Raw genomic sequence first — 9279 nt, 5'->3', positions numbered from 1 at the left:
GATTGAGACGTCTGGGGAAGAGTATAGTGAGTAGTTTTAATTGATCAATTGATTTGTTGTGTTTTTATCTTAGTTTATAGTAGTAAGGTTTAAGAAAAGTGCGTCGCATACTTGGATGCGTCGCATGCTTATCATGTACGGTAGCATCAATTGAATGGTGTAAATCCGTACGGCACTGCCTGACAGTGACTGTCACTGCTGGCTCTCTGTGCATTCACCTTAGCTAGGGCCCTTCCAAAATGGCGAGGCCTTCTCTCTTCTTCCTTACTTCTTCATCATCATTATCACCACCACCGCGCCGCCGCCGCCCCAGTACGTACGAGATCGCCTCTTATTGATCTAATACTGACTTCTTCTTAATAGAGCCAAGATGAATACGTACGAGCCTTTTCCCCCCATTTCCGCTTTTACCTTTGCGACCGCGCCGTCCCCGCTTTTCAGACTGCAGGCTCACAGCTCCGCAGAAACAACAACACCAACAATGCCCAGCAGCAGCAGGGCGGGCCAGTAAGTATCCCCTCTTTCGATCGTACGCAGACGTCACTAACATCAAGATAGCATCTCGTTCCTCTAGTACGGCCAGAAGGCACTCGCCTCCTCTGGGCTGACATCTCAGGTCAGCAGCTCGCTCCGTACGCCAAAAACGCACTCCAGCGCGCTGTTCTTGCCTTGCCTGGTCGGCCCGTGACCTTTCTGAGGGATCGGATCCAGCTGGAGCAGGTTACGAGCATGCGGGACTCGTACGTGAACGCCTTTCTCATCCAGAGTCGCGGCGTGAGGATTGAGCCCTGCTCTTCGTGCTTGCACAAGATGTCAAGGGACCCATCCTCGTACGCAAGTCCCTTCCCCCATTGCATTCGTCTTCCGGGTCACTTCGGTGGCTGCTGCGGTAATTGCAAATGGCCGGATCGCGCTGCTGGGTGCTCCAAACGGGATGAAGTCGAGAATGTGTGGTTGCCGGCTCCCCAGCGCGTCTCGTACGCAGCCGCGCAGCCTTTGGCCCTCCCTGCCGCCGGGTCTCGAGATGACGATCCCATTATCATCAGTGAGGATGAGTCCTCTATTGTGTCGGAGCTTGCTCCGTACGATAATGGGGAGGTTATCCTCCCTGATGATAATGGGGGTGGTGACCAGGATCCCAAGCCCGAACCCGACGACGACGACGACAATGAGATGGACCTGGTCCCCGTCGTTGATGACGGACTCGCTGGCGATGGCACCGCCGAAGACCCTCATCGGCTTGATTAGCTCCTTGGTACGTACTGCTTTTCTTTTCTCGTACACAAAGTAGATAGATTGAGCCGATGAAGCCTTGGTCAATAACCTTGCGTGGAGGCACCAGGACGATGGCTGGCACCTTCACGTGGTGTTCTGGGTCAGTAACTAAGTCGCTTATATGCAGGCGACATAGTGAAGCAAAGACCAGCTAAGTAGATAATTTAATAGATACCCTTTTTGTGATCATTTGCGTACGATGTGAACTGCTCTTACAGCGATGTGGTGTTGTGGAGTTGTGGATTTTGGTCATTTGCGGTGTTTGCAGATTCCCCACTAAGGTGCCACCGTACACCATGAGCCAACGGGTAGATGAGCGAAAGAGAATGCCCAGATGTCTCTGGCATGATCATATTCTGGCCAGAGAATGTCACCTAACCGAGAAGCCAGTGGTAAGAAGCCCCCACCCCAGAAACCGGCCTTAAAGGGACGTGCCATCCTAGTCGTCAATCCACGAACGCCCTTCGTGGATTGATTCCCTTCCCCGACAACAATATTCTCCAGTGGAAAATTCCCACCTTGGACTTTTCCAAGCCAACCCCAAGACCATCAACATTTTCAATATGCCCACTTCCACTCTTCTTCTTTCTGCTCTGGCCCTCTCCCTTGCCAGCCAATCCATGGCGGACACGGTAGTCATAGTCAATGGCGCCACCCTCACCGGCAACGCCCAGGCTGAAAGCGGTAAAAACAGACTTATCGGCACGAAATGCCCAGGCGTGCTGCAAGTTACTGGCGACAATGACGGTCACTGCTGCGTCGGCGGGACTTTGAACCTCAGCACCTGCAAGGGCTGGCCACTCTGCAGTGGCCGTCAGACTGCAGCTCCCGAGCCGACCTCTATCAGCTGCGCTACCAAGATCCCTCTGACGGCGAGCGACTACTCCTCCCTGATTGAGAGTGCGAGCTCCCGGTACTTGAAGGCCAGTGGTGAGGCTGAGCCGTCATCTACGGGTGAAAGTTCCATGCCGTTGGCGACCAGCACCGAGGAAACCGACACTGAGGGCACCAGCACTGAGGGCGCAAATGATCAGGAGGGTTCAACGAGTTCAGGCGCCAGTCCTGCCGAGACAGGCAATGGATCCATCATGGAAAAGGTTCCCGGTCTGATGGCCGGAGTTGTTGGGGGCGTTTTGGCCTTGTGGATGTCAATGTAACATGGTAGCCCTGGGGAAAATGGTGATAATTGTTACTCTTGGCATTAGGCATTCGCAAAATAATGGGCGACTAAGGTCGACGAGTGGGGTCGTATTCTTGGAGCGGCACTGATGAAATGCACACTGACGCGTCAGCAAGGGATATGTATAACTACGGCTGACTGACATCATCACGGCCAGCCACTTGTCGCGGCCCAATCATTCCTTAGGAATCAATTGCCATAATTAGCAACTGGCTTCCGTGTTTTAACCCATCGTTCTCTGAATCCCCCCGAGCCTCAACGGACCATGACGCATGGTTTGCCATCATGAAACGAGGCTCATAGCCACTAATTGTAACCTTCAGTGTCATCCAATCATAACATTAAGCATCTCCCTAATGGCGTAGTTGGCTAGCCCGTCTGGCTGTTAATCAGGAGGTTGGTGGCCCGAGCCCACCTCGGGGAGTCAGATCCGGCTTTAGTTGATATCACAGTTACAAAGAGGCAGTTAAATTTTTAACCTCAGCAAGCTTGAGCCTTTAAGTCCCAGCCGCCACCAACATCTCCATTCAAGATGAGGTCGCAAAGCTCGGCTGTTGAAATTCTATGCCCGAGTCTCGTCGGCCTGCTTTGGAGGGCGAGTTCCGCCAGCTTCCTCCTGGCCGAGATCCATCGGTCTGCAGTATCGCTCATGAATCGGAAAAGTTGGGCTTCTCAGCTCTGCATGATTGAGGTAATTGAACTTGATGAACAAGACACATGAAGGTCTCATTCAGTACTACATAAGCTACATAGTTAAGGCATCCGAAAGGAGTGTTTTTCACACAGTGTAAATGAGTGTTAAGAAACGAAGGTAAGCCGCACCCTAGCGCGACGTCGCCGCACCGCCATAGCCATTTGGGACACGGGGGCATCCTCTTCCAGGAATCACGATTCGATCTGCTTATAGCCTCGCTTGCGGTGGTAGATGTTGATGTTGATGGTGACGGGCATGTTGAAGTCGATATCACCAATGCACATTTGGAACTAGAAACCTCATGAATTCTGGAACTGGACGAGCAAGTTGAATCACTTACACCGGAGTTGTTGTTGCAGCAAATGATCTTTGCGTTGCAGACATCCGAGTTGTCGCAGGTTTGAACTACGGGACGTCAGATCTTCAGTGCGATTAAGGAGCAGTGGGAGTACATACCGCCATTGGCATCGGTGGTGCAGCAATACTGGGTGCCGCTAGAGCAGTAGTTCCCCTGACTGTTCGAGTCCCCCCCGCCGGTCGAAGCGCACTCGTCGCCGCCATCCTTGCCACCCTTGCCGCCCTTGCCGCCCTTGCCACCCTTGCGAGCCTCTGTAAAGTAATCTCCGGTTAGAGTAATCGCCTTGAGGTTTTCAACTACGTACTTTTCTTTAGAGCTGGCATATTTGGCCAGGGGATATCCCCAAGCTGCGGAGTTCGGGGCTCGATGTCGCGAGCCTCAACTTCGGCAACGGGCTCGTTGATGGGAGACGCCATAGTGCCCTGCAGGAGGGCAAACCCGTAGAGGACAGTCGAAAAGTGCATGATCGCGTTATCTAGCTTGAGCGTTGAGCTAGTAGTACAAAAGATGGAGTGCAAAAGACTTGAGAGTGCCTCAGTAACGACCGGGGTGGCGAGATCTAGAGTGACCGAGATGGTTAAAAAGCGGATAGGACGAAGGAGACGATGGCCAGTATTTGTGTAGAGCCTCTTACTTCGTCCTCGTATTCAGGCCTGGGAATGCGTGGGCGGGAAAGGTACATCAGCCCCCCTTGAAACGCTGGGTATCTCCCATTTTTGTGTATGACTACATGACATAATTACTCATCCGTGCTTAGGTTTGGAACTCGGCACCCCAAACAACGTGGCTAGCTGTTCGCTTCCGAATTTGGACGGCGACGGCCCGTATTCTGCAAGATGAGCATGCGCGGTGACCCGAACATAAGGTAATTGCCCCATGACCTTGGCGGGCCCTCCATCGAGCACTGGAGCTGCCCAGAGTCTATTCGCCGTGCTTTAGCCAAATTTAGTGCTGAGATATTTACGCAGCAACTTAATAGTTCAGCTGCGTTCGTATTCGGACATTTGTGCCGTTACATGCAACCTCGCTGCATGTGTCCTTACCTCATATTGATGTTATGAGGTCCGAACTCCATCGCCGTGCGGGCTCGGACCGCCCTGACACGCTCGGGCATTCTCAGTTACAATTGGAAGTCTAATGTGTACATGCATATGAGTGCTTATGCATCGGAAGATTTTTGCGGCTACATGCCTTGTAGGCGTTTGTGTTCTTACCTCATCTTGGTGGCCACGAGTTCCTGGCTCTTGCCGTCTTGTAGTAGTCAGGGCGTAAGTCGCTCAGCCCCAGCTGTTTCCAACTACACACAAAAGCCTAGATTCCCTTGCCGGTTTCGTTGAGTTGGCCATCGCCCCGTCGGACCATCTGTTCCGTTACACGTAGTAATTTCGATCCAATATCGTCTTGATGACCTTGGGGGTTTCGGTATGTCGGTCTTGAAATAGTCAGAACGTAGTTGGATATCTTCTATCTCTCACTCTAAAGTCCCACACATAGACTCGTGTCTTTGATTGTGATTCGTATTGCAACATCCGTGCCGTTACATGCGTCGTGCCCCTGGCTCATCTTGATGGCGCTACGCTCCTGCACCTGCCGATCTCGACCCTCGGAACAACCAGATCTCCCTAATTTGTTACCATTAGGTTAAAGTCTAATACCCAGATTCACTCTTTCAGCTGTTTGCCCCATCGGGCCATCACTGCCGTCTTACCACCCACCTCGCAACCAGACCCGGTTCCGTTCTCCTGGGTTATCGGCCTGGGCTCACCTGGGCCGCGTCTCGATCCAGCCTCTTGGCTTCTCCTCAAACCATCTTGCAATCCTTGTATAGTTGTTGAGTTTAATGGCTTTAAATCGGGCTTTCGGCAGCATCATCTTGGTGCTCATGATAGTGTAAGGGGCAGGAAAAGAGTTCAATGGCTCTAAGTTCATCTGGGAAAGGCTGGTCGAGGCGTACAGAGGGGATACTGTGGTAGTCTTCCTGAAGCAAAAACGACAGACTCCTCGAAACTATCAGGGCAAAATGTATATAAGGGTGGCCTTCTCCTCCCCTCAACCATCTTATCTCATCACTCATTCACTCTTCACTTCTCAGCTCAACAACCCAATCTACTCTTCACTACTCTCTTTTCGAGACCAACTCTCCCAACTCATCAAAATGCAGTTCTCCATCATCGCTCTCCTCGCCGTTGCCACCGGTGCTCTTGCTGTTCCCGGCAAACCTCCTAAGCCCCATAAGCCCCACAAGCCCGCTCCTCCCACCCAAATCAACGTCCAGACCTGCGGCAACACGCAGTCTCTCTACTGCTGCAATAGCGATGGTCATGGCGAAGAGGTCAAGTGCGAGTCCTTCTCCAACGGCGGAGTTGGCGGCATCTGCAACGGTATCCAGATGTGCTGCAACAACAACGTAAGTGAAGCCAAACCAGACAGGACACTTCCGACCTCTAAGCACTTCAATACAGGAAGGTTCTCAGGGCTGCAGCTTCGCCGCCGGCGGTGGCGTCATCATCGTCGGAGACGGCAAGAAGGGCTGGTAAATGGACAACACAGAAGACGAGGTCGATCATCGCACCGCTCTGGGACTGGAGTGGCTAGCGGACTAATAACCTACATCGACATTCACGGTTCTTCACGACCACGATGGTACAAACAGGGGTTCAAATTGATATGAGGATTTGGATGACGGAGTGATTATCTTCTTCGGTTCTGGTTAGAGGATGGCTCTAGCCAAGCTAGCCTCGACCGTTACCACCCACTCTCATTTGATAGCTTTAATCGGGTTAATTTAGTCGAGTATGAGCAAATTACAAAAAATACAATGGGTTCGCGGAAACATTCCTCCAATTTACGATGAGTGATTGATATTCGATACTATCTTTGCTAAGGCCCGTAATCCCTTTTTGGGGTCTATCAATGTCTCTACTTTCTCGGAGTGTCCCACGGAAAGTGACACCATTAGCACGACTAGTCATCCGCCTTCTGCAAGCTATTAGTACCAGCGCAAAACGACAAGGTAAACCGTACGCAAATAAAAGACTTTGCCCCATAGCCCAAGTCGAAGCAAATATCGTCCGAGTTCTGCGTGGACTTCCACTCGTTTTCACATGTCGTATCGCTATAAAACTCGCACGAGTAGCAGGATTCCACGTCATTGGCAGTTGTGGCGCCTTCGTATGCCACCGACCTCGGGTTCCAGTTGGCAGTACCACAGTCTATTGGGCCGACGAAGCCGCCGTTCTCACACTGGGCGCAGCTAAAGCGGTCGTTGGAACCGCCAAAGCGCTGGCAGTCTGGCGACGGATCTTCAGTAACGTACATGATAAGCATGTGTCACAGACAAGTATTGTTGGAGAAGTGGCATGCATGATGGTGTTACACAGGCAGCCACCTCAAGGGAGGATGCCACCCCATGATACCTTAATTGTCAGAACAGCGTTACAGATCTGTTGCAGGATCAGCAGGTCTAGTATCTTGGCCTCGTCTCGTCGAATATAATGAGGATGAGGAAGGACGAAGACGAGAGGAAGTTGAATCAATCACTGATCTGTTTTCTTTCTTGAAATTATCATTCATCTTGACTTACCACCCCCGTATCCGACAGAAGATGCGTCAATCCGAGGAGCCTGAACTGCCTCACTGCCCCGGTTTTCTAATTTTAGAATGACCTTAGACAAGAAGAACCTGGTTGCTAGCACCTTAGTTCGGGTTCACTAATTTTAGAGACAGTCATGCACGAGAAATCTCAGCAGACATCCCGAGTAAGATCCCTGACATCTTGAGATCCCTCATATAACGCGAGATAGACGGGGACAACAGCGAGAACGAATTTTTGAAACAACAGCCCCAAAACAGAACTCACACGCCTCTCTAACGGGTCAATTGAATAGCCTGAAGTCTAGCGCATCGCCCAGTGCGTTTTTAGACCATCATGGCGACCTCGTGGCCCCAAGAGGTGGCCTGGCCCGCCGAATTCCGCGAGCACGCCACACAACTTGGCAAATACCTCAGGGACGCCCTCCTGTGCATCGAACGCGCGAAAGACCAGCCCGTTCCCCAAGGCCTGGTCAAAGTCATGGCCATGGGCGCACTATCCCTCGTCAACAAGATCCACAATATCCCAGACCTCGACACCGTACGCGACGCGCTCCAAATGGCAAGAACCGAATCGAAGATCGCGGCGGAGAGCACGACGCAGGCTCTTAACGACATCAAGACGGAACTCAAACAGGTAGCGAACACAAGCCAATAGGCATTGAAAGGAATACGCGAGAGCCATGAAGCACAGAACGAGACGAAGGCGGCAGCCAGAGAATCGACCGATATTAGCAGAATAGTCATCACGATGGTGAGAGATATCAAGAACGCGGACCAGCGTAACCGCCCGAGCTCGCTACGGACCTACGCGTCTGTAGCAGCTAGGAATGGGCTAGCCACTAGCATATATAACCCATTAAACCAGCTCAAGGCGCCGCCCGCGCAAGTGCTCCGTGAGATCATCGTGAACATTCGGAACCCACTCACAATAGCTGGCCTACGGGCGATGAACCCCCGTAGCCTGAAAGCACACGTAGACCGTGCTATAGAACAAAGCGGCAACGAGCACATAGAGAACATCAAGACGGTGTCAACTAACCAACTCAAAAGCGGTGACCTTAGCATCAAGACGGCTACGACCTCCGACATGGAGGTGCTCCGACAGTTCGCTGAGGACTGGGAGCGCAGGCTTGGCAATGGAGCCGCAGTGCGCATTCCAACATACGGAGTGCTTGTATATGGCATCCGTACCAACTCGATGGATGTGAGCCAATTTGAGGACATCAGAGACATCATTCTCCAGGAGAACAGACCGTTTATCCCGAGCGCCGGGATAAAATATATTGGCTGGCTCACGAGGAAGTCTGCGGCAAAGAATGCTTCCTCGATCATCATTGAGTTCACAAGACCCCAAGACGCCAACAAAATTATCGACGAGGGACTGATCTGGCAAGGGGAGGTCTTTCAGTGCGAGCTGTACGACAGGTCGTGCCGACTGAGGCAATGCTTCGGCTGTCAAGGATATGGCCACATAGGAACCCAGTGCAAGGCAACGATGAGATGCGGCTACTGCGCTCAGGAACATGCGTCCCGCGATTGCCCTGTCAAGTCTGATAAGAGCGTACCCAGAAAGTGCGCCAACTGCAAAGGTCAACACGAGGCCTGGAGTAACCAGTGTGCAGTCAGGAAGGAGGAAATGGCCAAGGTCAAGGCCGCCTACGCCGCACGTCCTAGGTACCACCTGGAGCCGCAAGGCAGCATGGCAGCTAGCCAGGCGAACCCACGCGTGAGAGTCCAGGAGGAACCAACCGGACGAACCATCCGGGAGGGAGCACTATCTCTCATACGTGACCGCAACCAGCAGAGTGGGCAAGGAAGAAGTAGGTCACCGATAAAGAGAGGGCAAAAGAGAGCCAATCCTAGAGCCAACACAGCCGCCCCGAACGAGGTCGAAAACGTAATCACAGTCAATACGGGCAGTCAGCGGCCCCAAAGAACCATAACGCCATCTAGAAGGGCACTGGAAGCCCTCGATGCGAACTCGGCACGACTACACAGCACCTACCAAGCGGATAACATAGACATCGACAACCGCGAATAAGACACATGGAATCACTCTCAATACTACAATACAACGTCAGAAAATCGAGAGACATCGTCATAGCTACCCTCCTACGGGATCCAAGGGTAATGAAATTCGACATCCTGGCCATTCAAGAACCATGGGCCAATCCCTTT

General features: G+C 52.2%; 4 protein-coding genes and 1 pseudogene across 5 annotated transcripts, besides 1 other annotated feature; 4 read left to right on the top strand and 1 right to left on the bottom strand.

Moving 5' to 3' along the window:
- Nucleotides 1–239: 239 nt before the first annotated feature.
- NCS57_00510300 (uncharacterized protein) lies at nucleotides 240–1248 on the top strand (the record flags this gene model as incomplete). The annotated part of the gene is made up of 3 exons (XM_053055041.1): nucleotides 240–312; nucleotides 371–507; nucleotides 559–1248. 3 exons carry the CDS (start codon nucleotides 240–242, stop codon nucleotides 1246–1248), a joined length of 900 nt encoding a protein of 299 aa, XP_052917201.1.
- A 497-nt stretch (nucleotides 1249–1745) lies between these two features.
- NCS57_00510200 (uncharacterized protein) lies at nucleotides 1746–2432 on the top strand (the record flags this gene model as incomplete). The annotated part of the gene is made up of 1 exon (XM_053055040.1): nucleotides 1746–2432. The coding sequence occupies exon 1, from the start codon at nucleotides 1839–1841 to the stop codon at nucleotides 2430–2432; it is 594 nt and encodes a 197-aa protein (XP_052917200.1). The 5' UTR covers nucleotides 1746–1838.
- Nucleotides 2433–3340: 908 nt separating this feature from the next.
- Nucleotides 3341–4085, bottom strand: NCS57_00510100 (uncharacterized protein; the record flags this gene model as incomplete). Its single annotated transcript, XM_053055039.1, has 4 exons — nucleotides 3812–4085; nucleotides 3606–3758; nucleotides 3490–3554; nucleotides 3341–3439 (listed from the first exon to the last, which is right to left on the bottom strand). The coding sequence occupies exons 1-4, from the start codon at nucleotides 3969–3971 to the stop codon at nucleotides 3341–3343; spliced, it is 477 nt and encodes a 158-aa protein (XP_052917199.1). The 5' UTR covers nucleotides 3972–4085.
- Nucleotides 4086–5527: 1442 nt separating this feature from the next.
- NCS57_00510000 (uncharacterized protein) lies at nucleotides 5528–6044 on the top strand (the record flags this gene model as incomplete). Its single annotated transcript, XM_053055038.1, has 2 exons — nucleotides 5528–5914; nucleotides 5970–6044. 2 exons carry the CDS (start codon nucleotides 5528–5530, stop codon nucleotides 6042–6044), a joined length of 462 nt encoding a protein of 153 aa, XP_052917198.1.
- Nucleotides 6045–7435: 1391 nt separating this feature from the next.
- On the top strand, nucleotides 7436–8920 carry NCS57_00509900 (annotated as a pseudogene). Its single transcript has 2 exons — nucleotides 7436–7735; nucleotides 7793–8920.
- Nucleotides 7436–8920: a sequence feature.
- Nucleotides 8921–9279: the final 359 nt, after the last annotated feature.

Source organism: Fusarium keratoplasticum, chromosome 3, assembly GCF_025433545.1.
Source record: "Fusarium keratoplasticum isolate Fu6.1 chromosome 3, whole genome shotgun sequence".
NCBI classification, from domain to species: domain Eukaryota; kingdom Fungi; phylum Ascomycota; class Sordariomycetes; order Hypocreales; family Nectriaceae; genus Fusarium; species Fusarium keratoplasticum.
This window is presented reverse-complemented; position numbering and strand designations above follow the sequence as displayed.